Source organism: Protobothrops mucrosquamatus, unplaced genomic scaffold (assembly GCF_001527695.2).
Source record: "Protobothrops mucrosquamatus isolate PMUCROS unplaced genomic scaffold, P.Mucros_1.0 scaffold4002, whole genome shotgun sequence".
In the NCBI taxonomy this organism is placed as follows: Eukaryota; Metazoa; Chordata; class Lepidosauria; order Squamata; family Viperidae; genus Protobothrops; species Protobothrops mucrosquamatus.
The window spans coordinates 37,422-54,982 of record NW_015389940.1 but is presented as its reverse complement, the minus strand read 5'-3'; the positions used below and the strand labels follow the sequence as shown (position 1 = coordinate 54,982).

Sequence of the window (17,561 nt, the reverse complement as noted above, 5' to 3'; positions counted from 1 at the left end):
ATAATGTAATGTAATGTAATATAATATAATATAAATATAGTATGATCACTATAGTATATAATAGTATATATAACAGCATAATATAATATAGTATGATCAGTAGTAGAATATCTAATATAGTATAGCATAATATATAATGTAATGTAATGTAATATAATATAATATAAATATAGTATGATCACTATAGTATATAATAGTACATATAACAGCATAATATAATATAGTATGATCAATAGTAAAATATATCTAATCTAATCTAAATATAGTATGATTGATATAGTATATAATAGTATAGTATATAATATAGCATAATATAATCTATAATATATAATTAATATAGTATGATCAATAGTAAAATATGTAATATCTAATCTAATCTAATATAATATAAATACAGTATAATATGATCACTATAGTATATTAGTATAATATATAACAGCATAATATAATATATAATTAATATAGTATGATCAATATTAAAATTTAACATAACATAACATAATATAATATATAGAAAGATTATCTGAGTTTAAGTGATACATTCTATTGACATATGGATGCACTCACAATGTAATCTAAAATATCTAATCTAATTTCATTTCATTTCATTTTATTCAATTTGTATCCCGCCCTTCTCCCGAAGGACTCAGGGCGGCTCACAACATTTTTTAAAACAAAAACAAACCCACAATCCCCGCCAAATAAAACCAATTAAAACCCAAATATTTTAAGTTGTGACATTTAAAATTTTCTAAAAAATGAACCCGATTTAAAATCCACCCTAGGCCAGGCCCGCTTGCTGGAAAAGCCATGTCTTGAGGGCGCGGCGGAAAGTCAGGAGATCCGGAATCACCCGGATCTGGGGGGGTAATCTAGTCTAATCTAGAAAGATCTATCCGAGTTTAAGTAACACGCCGTTGGCGTATGGATGCACACACCCTCCCTGCCCTAACTACCGTCGGTTTCCAACGGATGCCCAGATCTCAACTCCCGGTCCGATTCCTCGGTCAGAGGTTGTGCGATCCATTGCCACGAGGCTCAGGAAAGAGGCCTTCCAAGTAAAACCCAAAACTTATGAAACTCTACCTATTACGCATGTAATTTGGCTGTACAGGGAGTCCTCGCTTAACGACTGTCTTGTTTAGCAGGGGCGGAGAGAAACCCAAAGGCTAAGTCGACGGTCCTTTCCCTCACCTCCTTTGGTGACCTCCCAGCCTCTCCATCACTCACCTACGTATCCGTTGGGGTCTCGGCCGTCCAATTCGTAGCGGTCATTCAGGTAGATGCTGAACTGCAGGGCCTCCTCTGGTGACCTGGTCCACTCCAAGATCTTCTTGGCCCAGTACATCCGCAGGAAGCCGTGCATCTTCCCCTCGTGAACCATCTGGAGCTGAGATGGAAGGTGGGGAAGAACCGGTGAGCCTCACATTTCCTTGGAGAAAACTAAGAGTCAAGCGGGAACCAATGTAGAACCACGACATCCTTGGGGTGGAAGAACCCATCTTTGTTTGAAAACTCCCAGTGATGGGCCTTATAACCCCATCAGGGTTTAAATTATTCTCCAACGCCCTTGAGGGCAGGACAAAAAGCAACGGATGGAAAGTAATCAAGGAGAGGAGCAACCTAGAATTAACCTAAGAGAACAATAAACCAGTGGAACAGCTTGCCACTAGAAGCTGTGAATGTTCCAACACTGGAAGTTTTTAAGAAGAGACTGGGAGGATGGGGAAAATTCAACGCAGGCTACAGAGATAAAGAAGGCAGACCACGAGAATCAAGGACGATTCACCAGGTGTCTGACCCGACTCAGAGACATTTTCTCATAACAATATATTTACACCTAACCTGGGCAATGTGACCTGTTCAAGGACGGGAGGGGGGGGATTCTATACTTTGACTATAGGGGTTTGGCTTGAGCTGGTTTTGATTTCATACATGCCGAAATGATGTACACCTAAAGTTTTACATTAAAGTTTTACATTAAGAGAGCGGAATGTCTCAAAGGTGTTCGCTTGATTGGGTTCGTCAGTAGGAACTTTGACAGTATACCCAGTTCCTTTCACCGTTCTTCACAGAATTTAGCCTCCAAGCCCTTCGGTTACTCTTCTTTGCGCTCTTTTTAATTCCCCAGCAACAAGGAAGCTGTACACTTATCAGGCATCTTAATAAAGTTCAACTATGCTCCATCCACAGCATTCCCTTCGTCTACTAATCTAGTCACTTGGTCAAAAAAAGCAGCAACTCTTGTCTGCCACAACTTATTTTTAACAAACTACTAGAAGGCCTAGGGGAGGAAATGATAGCAGTGTTCCAGTATTTGGGGGGCTGCCACAAAGAGGAGGGGGGTCCACCTATTCTCCAAAGCACCTGAAGGCAGGACAAGAAGCAACGGATGGAAACTAATCCAGGAGAGAAGCAAACTGGAACTAAGGAGGAATTTCCTGACAGCGAGGACAATTAACCAGTGGAACAGCTTGCCACCAGAAGTTGTGGGTGCTCCATCACTGGAGGTTTTTAAGAAGAGACTGGACAGTCACTTGTCTGAAATGATATATAGGGTCTCCTGCTTGAGTAGGGGGCTGGACTAGAAGACCTCCAAGGTCCCTTCCAGCTCTATTCTGATTCTAAAACGCTACTCGCTTCTCATAATCAGCTTCTTTTCCTCACGCTTGCAATTCCAACCTGGATGATTCCTTTTCTAGAATCTTCCTTGAGGTTGATGTCCATCTGATTTGCTTAGGGCTGAATAGTCCCAAGGGGATGCTCCAGAGAAGCTGGCCATCACAGCAACGTCTCAGAAGTCCCCCCTACAACTCAGTTTGTAAGCTTCCTCTACAGATGTCCTCCTATCTCCTTCTGAAAACATCTAAGCTATGAGCTGCCAACCCATATCAGATTAAAGATGGGCATAAATTAATTAGATATGCCCCAAAACAGTCCTCTGGCTGCTTGGTCCTTCTGAACGATCCAGAGCTTGTTCGGGTAGTCCCTCAATTTACAACCGTTTGTTTAGCGACCTTTCAAACGGTCACTAAACGCCATCGAAAAAGTGACTGATGACCGTTTTTTCACACTTAGAAACGTCGCAGCGTCCTCGTGGTCACGTGATCAAAATTTGGACTCAACGGGCACGTATTTATGATGCTCGCCGTGTGCCCGGGTCACGTGATCACCTTTTGCGGACCTTCTGACAATTCAAACTCAACGGGGAAGCCAGTTTCGCTTTACGGCAAAGAGTTCCTGACTTAACAACTGCAGTGATACGCTTAGTAACCGTGGCAAGGGAGTTCATAATATGGGGCAAAGCTGGCTTAACAACTGTCTCGCTTAGCAACGGAATTTTGGGGCTCAGTTGTGGTCGTAAATCGAAGACCACCTGTATTACAATAAAGAGATCCAGCAGAAAGCAGGGCCTCCAAGCGTGCAGGAGAAGGAACGCCACAGAGCCTGAGTCAAAGGCAGTTAACCAGGATCTCCCAACCATGTTTCCTCTGGTCTTCCGGCTACCTGAGCAGCGTTCCACAGGGGGTCATGGGTCTTCCCCTCTTCTAGCTGCTCCAGGGTGTACAAGTAGGGCCTCTTGTCCTTGGCATGGAGCTTCAGTGTGGTCTTGGCCCAATCATAGGCACCTTCGAAAGATTATACACCTGTCAGGATGTTGGAGAGCAACCGTCCCAGTTGAAAGGAGGGATCAAACAGGGAATTAGCCTGGACTCATTACATAAACACAAGAGGACAAGCTCTCTCTCTCTCTCTCTCTCTCTCTCTCTCTCTCTCTCTCTCTCTCTCTCTCTCTCTCTCTCTCTCTCTCTTTCCTCTCTCTCTCTCTCTCTTTCCTCTCCCTCTCTCTTTATCTCTTTTTCCTCTCCCTCTCTTTCTCTTTCCTCTCTCTCTCTTCCTTTCTCTCCCTTTCTCTTTCCTCTCCCTGTCTCTTTCTTTCCTCTCCCTCCCTCCCTTTCCTCTCCCTCTCTCTCTTTTTCTTCCTCTTTCTCTTTCCTCTCCCTCTCTTCCTTTCTCTCTTTCCTCTCCCTCTCTTTCTTCCCTCTCCCTCCCTCCCTCCCTCTTTCCTCTCCCTCTCTCTCTCTCTCTTTCTCTCTCTTTGTCTCTTTCCTCTCTTCTCTCTTTCCTCTCCCTCTGTCTGTCTCTTTCTTTTTTGTCTCCCTCTCTCTTTCTCTCTTTCCTCTCCCTTTCTCTCCCTCTCTCTTTTTCCTCTCCCTTTCTCTCCCTTTCTCTCTTTCCTCTCCGTCTCTTTCATTCCTCTCCCTCTCTCTCTCTCTTTCCTCTCCCTGTCTCTTTCTCTCTCTTTCTTTTTCCTCTCCCTCTCTTTCTCTCTTTTTCCTCTTCCTCTCTTTCTCTTTCCTCTCCCTCTCTTCCTTTCTCTCCCTTTCTCTTTCCTCTCCGTCTCTTTCATTCCTCTCCCCCCTCTCTTTCTCTTTATCTCTTTCCTCTCCTCTCTCTCTCTTTTTCCTCTCCCTGTCTCTTTCTCTCTTCCCTCTCCCTCTCTTTCTCTCCCTTTCTCTCTTTTTCTCTTTTTCCTCTCCCTCTCTTTCTTTCCTCTCCCTCTTCCTTTCTCTCTTTTTCTCTTTTTCCTCTCCCTCTATTTCTTTCCTCTCCCTCTTCCTTTCTCTCCCTTTCTCTCTTTCATCTCTGTCTCTTTCTCTTTCCTCTCCCTCTCTTTCTCTCTTTCCTCTCCCTTTTTCTCTTTTTCTCTTTTTCCTCTCTCTTTCTTTTTCCTCTCCCTCTCTTCCTTTCTCTCCCTTTCTCTTTCCTCTCTGTCTCTTTCTTTCCTCTCCCTCTCCGTCTCTTTCTTTGTCTCTTTCCTCTCCCTCTTTCTCTTTGTCTTTCCTCTCCCTCTCTTTCTCTCTCTCTCTTTTTCCTCTCCCTTTCTCTTTCCTCTTCCTCTCTTCCTTTCTCTTTCTCTCTTTCCTCTCCGTCTCTTTCTTTCCTCTCCCTCTCTCTCTCCCTTTCTCTCTTTCCTCTCCCTCTCTCTCTCTTTCTTTCTCTCTCTGTCTCACATATACACACGTACACCCCCCCCCCAAATGCTTTTGAACTTCCTCTAGCCATTCCCACAGGAAATCTGCCAGTCGGGGAAGATTCCTGTATTATAGGCCTAGAACAATAAAGTAGCCAGTTTGAACACTACACACGGGGGTCCGGTTATTCACACCTGACACCACAGTGGCTGCACTCCCACAACCAGCACAACAGCTTTAAGGACATAGCAGAGGCCTTCCCCCAGCCTGCTTATGCTTCGGTTAGGTCCTTGGGGCTACCCGTGTAGCATGGACCCAGAAGACGGAGGGCTGTGTTACCTTCAATCTTGTCGTAGTTTGGGTTGTAAAAGCAGAAGTTGTCCGCCAGCTCCCGACGCACCACAGCCTCTTCGATGAAACCTTCCACCGACTCTTTGTACTTGGTGCGATGTTTGCGGACCTCCAAAATGGCTCGTTGCACAGCAACTTGACCTACGAGGGACATATCAGAGGTCAGCCATCTACCGGCTAGGGCAGGGGTAGGCAGCCTTGGCTCTTTTATGACTCATGGACTTCAACTCCCAGAATTCCTGAGCCGGGCATGCTGAGGGGAAAGGGAGAGGTTTCCAAGCTGAGCCAGGCTGGCTCAGGAATTCTGGGAGTGGAAGTCCACGAGTCATGAAGGGGCCACAGTTCCCCCATGCTGGCTCAGGAATTCTGGGAGTGGAAGTCCACGAGTCATGAAGGGGCCATAGTCCCCCCATGCTGGCTCAGGAATTCTGGGAGTTGAAGTCGGCTAATCATGAGGGGGCCATAGTTCCCCCACGCTGGCTGAGGAATTCTGGGAGTTGAAGTCCATGAGTCATGAGGGGGCCATAGTTCCCCCACGCTGGCTGAGGAATTCTGGGAGTTGAAGTCCATGAGTCATGAAGGGGCCATAGTTCCCCCATGCTGGCTGAGGAATTCTGGGAGTTGAAGTCCACGAGTCATGAAGGGGCCATAGTCCCCCCATGCTGGCTCAGGAATTCTGGGAGTTGAAGTCGGCTAATCATGAGGGGGCCATAGTTCCCCCATGCTGGCTCAGGAATTCTGGGAGTTGAAGTCCGCGAGTCATGAAGGGGCCATAGTTTCCCCAAGCTGGCTGAGGAATTCTGGGAGTGGAAGTCTGCNTTAAGAGGAACATGGTTGAACCTGGAAATCCATCCGTTATTCCAGTAAAGTGTAACCATGGAAATGTCATCAGTAATAAAACTAATAATAATACTCAGGCTGCATCTCTGGTATGTTGGTGGAGTGCTTCACACAATAAATTCACGGGAAATGCTTGGTGGATTGGTCACTGTTACCGGTCCCTCCCAAATGATGTAGTCCTTGACTTACAACCGTTTGTAAGCTGGCAGGAATAGCCAACACTCCAGAAGACAGGTTTAAGATACAGGAGGATCTGGACAGGATTTGAACATTGAGTGCCATCTAACAAAATGAAATTCAGTGGTGAAAAAAGTAAGGCTCTACATTTAGGCAAGAAAAACCAAATGTACAGGTATAGTATAGGGGGTGCCTTGCTCAATAGTAGTAACTGTGAGAGGGACCTCAGAGTCCTAGTGGACAATCACTTCAATAGGAGCCAGCCGTGGGCTGCAGCTGCCCAAAAAGCCAACACAGTGCTGGGCTGCATCAACGGAGGGATAGAATCAAGATCAGGTGAAGCGTTAATACCACTTTACAAGGCCTTGGTAAGGCCACATTTGGAATAAGGCATCCAGTTTTGGTCACCACGATATAAAAAAGATGTTGAGACTCTGGAAAGATTGGCCCAAAGTCACCCAGTCGGCTTCCATGCCTAAGGTGGGACTAGAACTCACCGTCTCCTGGTGATTGGCCCAAAGTCACCTAGTCAGCTTTTATACCTAAGGTGGAACTAGAACTCCCCATCTCCTGGTTTCTAGCCTGTAGATCAAGCTTGCGTTTCCTCTGCAACAGTGAGTGTCTTTATTGCTCTTGTCCTTTACAACAAGGAGAGAAGCAGGTGTCCGCCAGCGTGGAGGGTGGCCTTCCAGCAAGGCTACTGGGGGAAGCATTGAGGACTATATTTGCGCTCAAACTGGGCAACATCAAACTTCCTCTTGCAACCGGCATAATTCATGTAGCGGATTTTGCCAAAGACGGCCCATTCAGCCCATCCTTGGTCGTGGATCCCACAGATCGACCACATGCAGCCTAGCAGAGAGAGAGAGAGAGAGAGAGAAAAAACAAGAGTAGCCACACTTGGACAAATCAAGGGTCTGGTCTAATCCCATCTTCTCCAATCCAATCCATAATCTAATATCTAATCTAGAAAGAGCGATCTGAGTTTAAGTGACACACTCTGTTGAAGTATGGATGCACACCCAATCTAATCTAAAATATATTATAATGTAATATAATGTAATGCAATGTATAACAGAATAATAGAGTTGGAAGGGACCTTAAAGGTCTTCTAGTCCAACCCCTTGCTCAGGCAGGAAACCCTATACCATTTCAGACAAATGGTATTGTAATAATAATAATATAATATAATAATATGTAATATAATGTAATGTAATGTAATATAATGTAATGTAATGTAATGTAATATAATATAATAAACATATAGTATGATCAATATAGTATGATCAATAGTAAAATATATAATATATAATATAATATATAATTAATGTAGTATGATCAATAGTAAAATATGTAATATCTAATATAGTATAATATAATATAATGTAATGTAATGTAATGTAATATATAGAAAGATGTATCTGAGTTTAAGTGATACATTCTATTGTATGATCACTATAGTATATAGTATATACTAGTATAATATATAACAGCATAATATAATATATAATTAATATAGTATGATCAATAGTTAAATATATCTAATATAATATAAATATAGTATGATCAATATAGTATATAATAGTATAGTATATAATATAGCATAATCTAATCTAATATCTATCTAATAATATTATAATATAATATAATATAATATAATATAATATAATATAATATAATATAATATAATATAATATAATATAATATAATATAATAAACAATATATAACAATATAATAATATAATATAATATAATATAATATAATATAATATAATATAATATAATATAATATAATATAATATAATAATATATAGAAAGATGTATCTGAGTTTAAGTGATACATTCTATTGACATATGGATGCACTCACAATGTAATCTAAAATATCTAATCTAATCTAATCTAGAAAGATCTATCCGAGTTTAAGTAACACACACTGTTGGCGGATGGATGCACACACCCTCTGTGCCCTAACTACCGTCGATTTCCAACAGATGCCCAGATCTCAACTCCCGGTCCGATTCCTCGCTCAGAAATTGTGCGATCCGTCGCCACGAGGCTCAGGAAAAGAGGCCTTCCAAGTAAAACCCAAAACTTATGAAACTCCACCTATTACGCATGTCATTTGGCTGTACAGGGAGTCCTCGCTTAACAACTGTCCTGTTTAGCAGGGGCGGAGAGAAACCCAAAGGCTAAGTCTACGGTCCTTTCCCTCACCTCCTTTGGTGACCTCCCAGCCTCTCCATGACTCACCTACGTATCCGTTGGGGTCTCGGCCGTCCAATTCGTAGCGGTCATTCAGGTAGATGCTGAACTGCAGGGCCTCCTCTGGTGACCTGGTCCACTCCAAGATCTTCTTGGCCCAGTACATCCGCAGGAAGCCGTGCATCTTCCCCTCGTGAACCATCTGGAGCTGAGATGGGGAAGAACCGGTGAGCCTCACATTTCCTTGGAGAAAACTAAGAGTCACGCGGGAACTAATGTAGAACCACGACATCCTTGGGGTGGAGGGACCCCTTCAAGGTCTTTTAGGCCAGGGCTTTTCAACCTTTTCACCCATTGTACCACTTTTAGGATATGGCAACATCCGAGTACCACCAGTCGCCTAGCAAGGGGTCAAAAACTTGATGACCCCCCCCCCAAAAAGGAAAAAACTGATGAAGTACAGGTAGCCCTCGACTTACAACAGTTCGCTTAGTGACTGTTCGAAGTTACAACGGCACTGAAAAAAGTGCCCCCCAAGCCACAGCCGAGCAAGACACCTGCCTGCCCACCCAGGGGCGCTCTTTCTCCTGTCCGAGGTTTCCATTGTTGTGAGCATTTCTGTTGAAGATTGGCAGTGGGGGTGGGGTGGGGGGGTGTTTGGTTTTTATCCCCCCCCCCGCCCGTCTGCTGGGTGGTTGCAGCAAGTTTTGGTCACTTCACATGACCCTGGGACACTGTGACCGTCATAAATATGAATCGGTTGCCAAGCATCTGAATGTAATTTAAAGTCAACGGGAAAGCCAGTTTCGCCTTACGGCCGAGTTCCTGACTTAACAACTGCAGTGATTCGCTTAGTAACCGTGGCAAGGGAGTTCATAATATGGGGCAAAGCTGGCTTAACAACTGTCTCGCTTAGCAACGGAAATTTTGGGCTCAGTTGTGGTCGTAAATCGAAGACCACCTGTATTACAATAAAGAGATCCAGCAGAAAGCAGGGCCTCCAAGCGTGCAGGAGAGCCCGAGTCAAAGGCAGTTAACCAGGATCTCCCAACCATGTTTCCTCTGGTCTTCCAGCTACCTGAGCAGCGTTCCACAGGGGGTCGTGGGTCTTCCCCTCTTCTAGCTGCTCCAGGGTGTACAGGTAGGGCCTCTTGTCCTTGGCATGGAGCTTCAGTGTGGTCTTGGCCCAATCATAGGCACCTTTAAAAGATTATACACCTGTCAGGATGTTGGAGAGCAACCGTCCCAGTTGGAAGGAGGGATCAAACAGGGAATTAGCCTGGACTCATTACATGAACACAAGAGGAAAAACTCTTGCTCCCTCCCTCTCTCTCTCTCTCTCTCTCTTTTTCTTTCCTCTCTCTCTCTTTCCTCTCCTTCTCTCTCTCTTTCCTCTCCTTCTCTCTCTTTCTCTCTCTTACTCTTTCTCTCTTTCTCTCTTTCTTCTCCCTCTCTTTATCTTACTTTCTCTCTTTCTCTCTCTTTCCTCTCTCTCCCTTTCTCCCTCCCTCTTTCTTTTTCTCTCTTTTTCTTTCCTCTCCCTCTTTCTCTTTTCTCTCCCTTTCTCTCTCCCTTTCTTTTTCCTCTCCCTCCCTCTCCCTTTCTCTCTTTCTCTTTCTCTCTCCCTCTCTTTCTCTTTCCTCTCCCTCCCTCTTTTTCTTTCTCTCTCTCTGTCTCTTTCTTTCTCTCTTTCTCTCTCTTTCTCTCTCTCTCTCTCTCTCACACACACACACGCACACACACACACACCAAATGCTTTTGAACTTCCTCCAGCCTTTCCCACACAAAATCTGCCAGTCGGGGAAGATTCCTGTATTATAGGCCTAGAACAATAAAGTAGCCAGTTTGAACACTACACATGGGGGTCCGGTTATTCACACCTGACACCACAGTGGCTGCACTCCCACAACCAGCACAGCAGCTTTAAGGACATAGCAGAGGCAATCCCCCAGCCTGTTTATGCTTCAGTTAGCTCTTTGGGGCTACCTGTGTTGTGTGGACCCAGAAGACAGAGGGCTGCGTTACCTTCAATCTTGTCGTAGTTTGGGTTGTAAAAGCAGAAGTTGTCCGCCAGTTCCCGACGCACCACAGCCTCTTCGATGAAACCTTCCACCGACTCTTTGTACCTGGTGCGATGTTTGCGGACCTCCAAAATGGCTCGTTGCACAGCAACTTGACCTACGAGGGACATATCAGAGGTCAGCCATCTACCGGCTAGGGCAGGGGTAGGCCACCTTGGCTCTTTTATGACTCATGGACTTCAACTCCCAGAATTCCTGAGCCAGCCATGCTGAGGGGAAAGGGAGAGGTTTCCAAGCTGAGCCATGCTGGCTCAGGAATTCTGGGAGTTGAAGTCCTCGAGTCATGAGGGGGCCATAGTTCCCCCATGCTGGCTCAGGAATTCTGGGAGTGGAAGTCCACGAGTCATGAAGAGACCCTAGTTCCCCCATGCTGGCTGAGGAATTCTGGGAGTTGAACTCCACGAGTCATGAAGTGGCCATAGTTCCTCCATGCTGGCTGAGGAATTATGGGACTTGAAGTCCGCCATTCATGAAGGGGCCATAGTTCTCCCATGCTGGCTCAGGAATTCTGTGACTTGAAGTCCGCAAGTCATGAAGGGGCCACAGTTCCCCCATGCTGGCTGAAGAATTCTGGGATGAAGTCCGCAAGTCATGAAGGGGTCATAGTTTCCCCATGCTGGCTAAGGAATTCTGGGAGTTGAAGTCTGTGAGTCATAAAAGAGCCAAGTTTGAAGACCCTGGACTAGGGTTACCAGCCTCCGGGCTGTTATTTATTCTTAAATTCGTAAGCGCAAGGACCATTCGTAAGTCATGACCGTTAACAGTGTCATTGCAATTTCAGTCACTAACTAAGTGGTCGTAAGTCAAGGAGTACCCCATTCCTACAGCGTGCTCAACCACGCTGCCCAACCCATTTTCGTTGGCTGGGGAATTCTCGGAATCGCCATCTAAAATACATTTATAGAACATCAGATTGGGGAAGCCTTCCAGTTCTGGGTTCAAATTCTCTCCCCTCCGCCTAGCCTCCCAACCAATGCGCCCGCCGGGCTTCCCAAAGGCTCCAATTCCTCTCCCCGTATACAGGCAGTCCTCCACTTACGACCACAATTGAGGCCGAAATTTCTGTGAGACATTTGTTAAGTGAGACATTTGCCCCCTTTTATGACCTTTCTTGCCTCCGTTGTTAAGTGAATCACTGCAGTTGAGAAGTTAGTGACCTGGTTGTTAAGCGGATCAGTTTTCCCCCTTGACTTGACTTGTCAGGAGGTCGCAAAAGGGGATCACAGGACCCCAGGACGCTGCAACCGTCATAAATAGGAGTCAGTGGCCAAGCGTCTGAATTTCAATCACGTGATCCTGAGGATGCTGTGAAAAACGGTGATAAGTCACATTTTTCAGTGCTGTTGTAACTTGGAAGGGTCCCTAAACGAACCGTCGTAAGTTGAGGACTGCCTATACCACTTCAGACAAGCGGTTGTCCAGTCTCTTCTCGAAAACCTCCAGTGATCGAGCTAAGCCACAACTTCTGGTGGCAAGTAGTTCCACTGGTGAATTGTTCTAACTATACCTGCACACTTACCAAAGTGGAACCAGGGCGAAAGGTTGCTCAGGACCGGCCGGTTGGGATTGTTCCGGTCAGAGCCGAAGAACTTCAGCCTGTCTTTTACAAATGTTTCGAGGACCTTCAACCCGGAGGCGGATCCCGGCGTGGCCCACTCCACCTCCTTGATGGAGCGATCCACCTGCAGGCTGGCGTAGCAGGCCTCCCAGTTGATGGGCTGCAGGAGATGCCGGTTGGCAGCAAGGAAAGAAATAATAATAATAATAATAATAATAATAATAATAATAATAATAATAATAATAATAATAAAGTTGGAAGGGACCTTGGAGGTCATCTAGTCCAACCCCCTGCTCAGGCAGGAAACTCTATACCATTTCAGACAAATGGCTGTCCAGTCTCTTCTTAAAAACTTCCAGTGTTGGAGCATTCACCGCTTCTGGAGTCAAGGAGTTCCACTGGTTAATTGTTCTAACTGTCAGGAAGTTTCTCAATTTTGGTGGTCTCTAATGCTCCTGTTGGGCTCTAAAGGCCAGGTCCACAGGAGAAAGTTCAATTAAAGTGATTTATTGCTAAAAGCCTATGCGCAGGAATCTTCTCAACCAATAGTTAATTTGCTTGTGACTATGTAGGGATTCTATGCTGATTCCTTTTTTGACTCCATCCCCAGATTCTGCCGCTCCTTCTCCTTCACATCTCCTTCCTCTCCTTCCCCAACTTTTCCTCCCCCTCTCCTTCCTTCCTTCCTTCCTCCCTCCCTTCCTCCCTCTCCTTTCTTCCTTTTTTCTTCCTTCCTTCCTTCACCCTCCTTCTCCTTCCTCCCTCCCTCCCTCCCTCCCTCTCTCTCTCTTTCTTTCTTTCTTTCTTTCTTTCTTTCTTTCTTTCTTTCCTTTCTTCCTTCCTTCCTTCTTTCCTCCCTTCCTCCCTCTCCTTCCTTCCTTCCTCCCTCCCTCTTTCTTTCTTTCTTTCTTTCTTTCTTTCTTTCTTTCTTTCTTTCTTTCTTTCTTTCTTTCTTTCTTTCTTTCTTTCTTTCTCTTTCTTTCTTTCTTTCTTCCTTCCTTCCTTCCTTCCTTCCTTCCTTCCTTCTTCTCTCCTTCCCTCTCCTTCCTCCCTCCCTCACTCCCTTCTTCTCCTTCCTTTCCTCCTTTCTTTGTTCCTTCCTTCCTTCCTTCCTTCGTCCCTCCCTCCCTTCCAAAATAATAAACAAACAAAGAAATAGATTAACAAGAAAACAAATAACAAATAAACTCCAAGGGCAGACTCAATGGGCCACTTTAGGCCTTTGTCTCCCATCAATTTTCCATGTTTCTACGTTTGTAGGAATCTCACCCGGACGAGATCTCAGTTGCTAGAAATCATGACTAGCTTATCGGGGGCAAGTGGAGGACGATGGGAGTTGTAGTGTCACTCCACTGGAGGGTTATTTTAGAAGGCGATCTATTGTAGAATGCTATGGAATTTTGGGGACTTGAAGAGGGGCGGACTTCAACTCCCAGAATTCCCCAGCCAGCTATGCTGGCTGGGGAATTCTGGGAGTTGAAGTCCACCCCTCTTCAAGTCCCCCCAGGTTAGGATCCAGCCCCACAGCCACCTCCCTCACCTCTGCTTGAAGCCCAGCAAGGAAAGGGTGCTTGACTAGAGGCGGAAATTCGGTCAGGAACTCAGCCAGTCGGTCCTGGATCTTCCGGCGAATCGTCCTCGCCCCGTATTCCTGCTTGTCCGAGGCAACCCAGCACGGGACAATATTGTGGGCGTCCACCTGGGGACGAAAAGCGAGAAGGGCGTTCACAATCAAAAACCGAGGAAGTAAGAAAATTGTAGGAAAACCTCGGTTTCTTCTCTAGTTAATTGAAAATTACAAGTGTCTGCTTTTTTTGGCTAGATTTATGTTCTCCGCTGAACCGGGAAAAATCCAGTTGGGCAGAATGGATCCCGCTGGACCAACCTGCCATATTTTTAACCCACTTGATTGAATACCTCTGAGAGGTATATCGTTGACTAGAAAAGAGCTGGAAGGGACCTTGGAGGTCTTCTAGTCCAACCCCCAGCTCAAGCAGGAGAACCTATGGCAGGGGTAGGCAACCTTGGCTCTTTTATGACTCGTGGACTTCAACTCCCAGAATTCCTGAGCCAGCCACGCTGAGGGGAAAGGGAGAGATTTCCAAGCTGAGTCATGCTGGCTCAGGAATTCTGGGAGTTGAAGTCCACGAGTCATGAGGGGGCCATAGTTCCCCCATGCTGGCTCAGGAATTCTGGGAACTGAAGTCCACGAGTCATGAAGGGGCCATAGTTCCCCCATGCTGGCTCAGGAATTCTGGGAGTTGAAGTCCACGAGTCATGAAGGGGCCAAGGTTGCCTACCCCTGGCCTATACCATTGAATTGAATTGAATTATTGAATTGAATTGAATTGAATACTTTATTTGATCAAGTGTGATTATACAGACAAGGAATTTGTCTACGGCACAGACGTTTTCAGCGTATAAGCAAAGCAACAAAATAATAATAAGTCCCCCCCAGGTTAGGAAATGTTGCCCTAAAGATAATAATAATATTAATAGAAATTTTACACAAATAAATCCATAAATAAAAGAAGGCAAATGACCAGCTGTCTGCAAGGAGTATAAATCCTTCCATCATTCAGTTAGAACTGAGGAAGCTTCTTGGAGAAGTGAAACGTCTTCAAGCAAAATCAGGGGGTTGGACTCGATGACCTCCAAGGTCCCTTCCAACTTTATTATTATTATTATTATTATTATTATTATTATTATTATTATTATTATTATTATTATTATTATTATTAAAAGCACCTGTGAGACAACCATGACCTGGAGGACTGAGAATCTCCCTGGACATTTAAATTTGGAGTCAGATTTGCTTCAGATTCCCCCAAAACTGGTCTCTCCTCTATCTCGTGGCGATTCCAGCCCCAACCTGGTACCTGAGCAAGGGGCACATCGCTCGGAAGCTGTTCTTGGACATCTTGAACCCACTGCAGGGGAACGCGGAGCGGGGAGAAATCCGTCACCACCCCGCCGATGCCGTGCTGCGTCACAAAGTGGGGCACCCTGTCTTTGGCGAAACCGATCAGCAAGTGGAAAGGGATGTCGAGCATCCGGCACTCCTGGAAAATTGGGAAAACAAACAAACACACAGCAAAATGTTGATCATCAACACAACACCCTGTGTGGACAGAAGGAGGAGAGCGTCTGGTTAGGCAAGAGCAGGCAGAATGTAGAGATAATGGCCGACTTATGGCCGTTCGTTTGAGCGTCGTAATGATTTAAAAGTTACGACAGCCTTGTAAAAATACTCGCCCTTACGACCGACAAACAGTCCCTGTGATCTCGTGATTTCAATTTCCAGCTATTCGTTTAGCGACCACAGCACTTAAGACTGGTTTTTCACAGCATTCCCGTGGTCACGTGATCAAAATTCAGAGGCTCGGCAACTGGCATGTACTTATGACAGTTGCAGTGTCCCCGGGTCACGTGATCCCCTTTTGCAACCTTCTAACCAGCAGAGTCAATGGGGGCAGCCCATTAACTGTCATAGTGATTCACTATGGTATATAGGGTTTCCTGCCTGAGCAGGGGGTTGGACTAGATGACCTCCAAGGTCCCTTCCAACTTTTTATTATTATTATTATTATTATTATTATTATTATTATTATTATTATTATTATTATTATTATTATTATTATTATTATTTAACAACTGTGGCAAGCAAGCTAGTAAAACGGGGCAAAACTCACTCAAAAGTGTCTCACTTAGCAACAGAAATTTGGGCGCAGTTGTGGTCATAAATCTGAAACTATGCCATTCTTTTGCTTTCTTGCTTTGAATCCACAGAGGGGGGGGAGAGCAGCTAAGTCTCTCCCCTCCCCGTGCCCGCAATGCCCCCCCCCCACGGTGCCAATACCTCATCGACTTCCTCCAGGCCTCTGAGCAAAAATCCAAAATGGCGGATGGTGGCATCCAGGAACTTGGGCACCAGGCAGAAGCAGACGTGCAGCGGAAGACGCTGTTTTAAGGCCAGGCGCTGGGCGTAAAGGAAGGCCCAATTATCTGCAAGAAAGGGGCACAAGTGAGAACCGTCATAGCCGCGAGACGCCAGCAAAAGAGTAGACATGTCTGCCGGAAAGGGTCAAAAAAAGTCAAAATGGCCACCGCCCTCGTGCGAGCAAAGCGTTCTTGTGTCTTGTTCGTGTGTCTCAGCTGCATTAAGACAAGAATACGGATGGCACAGTCTCAGATCAGGCCTGGTTAGTCTTTGGATGGGAGACCACCAGGAAATCTCCGGTTGTAGGTTCAGTTAGAAAGCGGAGACATTAACCAGTGGAACAACCTGCCTCCAGAAGCGGTGAATGCTCCAACACTGGAAGTTTTGAAGAAGAGACTGGACAGCCATTTGTCTGAAATGGTATAGGGTTTCCTGCCTGAGCAGGGGGTTGGACTAGATGACCTCCAAGGTTCCTTCCAACTTTATTATTATTATAACATTGCCTAAGACTGGGGCAAATGTAATTCTACGAACTTAGTTTTAACTTTGTCTCTGTCTGGGTTAATATAGGGCGATGTTTCTCAAGCTCAGCTTTTTTATTACTATTATTACTATTATTATTATTATTATTATTATTATTATTATTATTATTATTATTATTATTATTATTATTATTATTATTAAGACGGGTGGACTTCAAGTCCCAGAATACCCTAGCCAGTGCTGCCGCCTGGGGGATTCTGAGAGTTGAAGTCCCCCTGTCTTCAAGTTGCTAAGGTGATAAACAGTACTACAGGGTGTTAATTCAGCTGACACCTCTTGAGGGTTGAATCTATTCTCCAAACCCCCAACAAGGGAATTTAATTGAGGAAAGAGGTTGGCCCGGTTGTGCGAACCCAACCTCAACCTGCCCTGCAGTCAGGAGCAGGACCAATCACCCTGCAGTTTTCGCCAAGCGGGATCTGCACTCTCACCTTGAACCCTCTGCTCGCGAGACATCCAGTACAAGATCCCCTGAGCCCCCTCCTTCAGCTCGGGAGCTGGAGAGATCAACCGGACCCGTTTCTTGTTGTACGGGAACTCTGCGACGGACAGCCCTGCGCTCAGGCGGGCTTCCTTCGCTGTCTCGGCCAAGCTCTGGGTTCGAGGATCTTCCTGGGATTTAAACTTCTTCGTTCCGGACAAGGCCTCCATATCAGCAGAGTCCGGTTTTCTGCCTCCCTCCAAGCTGTCGGACGAAGGCATGACTGGCCCGGGCTTCCTCCTCTTCGGAGACATGGCCACGAGTTCAAGAACCGGTCTCTGCAAAAAAAAAAGAAAAAAGGATGAAACGTAAGCAGCTGGGGACCCCTTGATGGAGAAGCAACGGATGGAAACTCATCAAGGAGAGAAGCAACCTGGAACTAAAGGAGAAACTTCCTGACAGTGAGAACAA

At 45.4% G+C, this 17,561-nt stretch overlaps 1 protein-coding gene across 1 annotated transcript in view; it reads right to left on the bottom strand.

The window, feature by feature from the left end:
- Positions 1–17,356, bottom strand: part of LOC107298469 (deoxyribodipyrimidine photo-lyase-like) — an 18,167-nt gene extending 811 nt beyond the window's left edge. Inside the window, exons 1-8 of the mRNA XM_015827847.1 lie at positions 17,101–17,356; positions 16,046–16,191; positions 15,066–15,248; positions 13,727–13,885; positions 12,148–12,346; positions 5,316–5,468; positions 3,508–3,629; positions 1,231–1,390 (exon numbers count right to left, since the gene is read on the bottom strand). Of these exons, the coding sequence (XP_015683333.1) occupies positions 1,231–1,390; positions 3,508–3,629; positions 5,316–5,468; positions 12,148–12,346; positions 13,727–13,885; positions 15,066–15,248; positions 16,046–16,191; positions 17,101–17,320 (1,342 nt within the window). The 5' untranslated portion in view covers positions 17,321–17,356. The remainder of the gene's footprint in view (positions 1–1,230; positions 1,391–3,507; positions 3,630–5,315; positions 5,469–12,147; positions 12,347–13,726; positions 13,886–15,065; positions 15,249–16,045; positions 16,192–17,100) is intronic.
- Between the last annotated feature and the right edge of the window lie 205 nt (positions 17,357–17,561).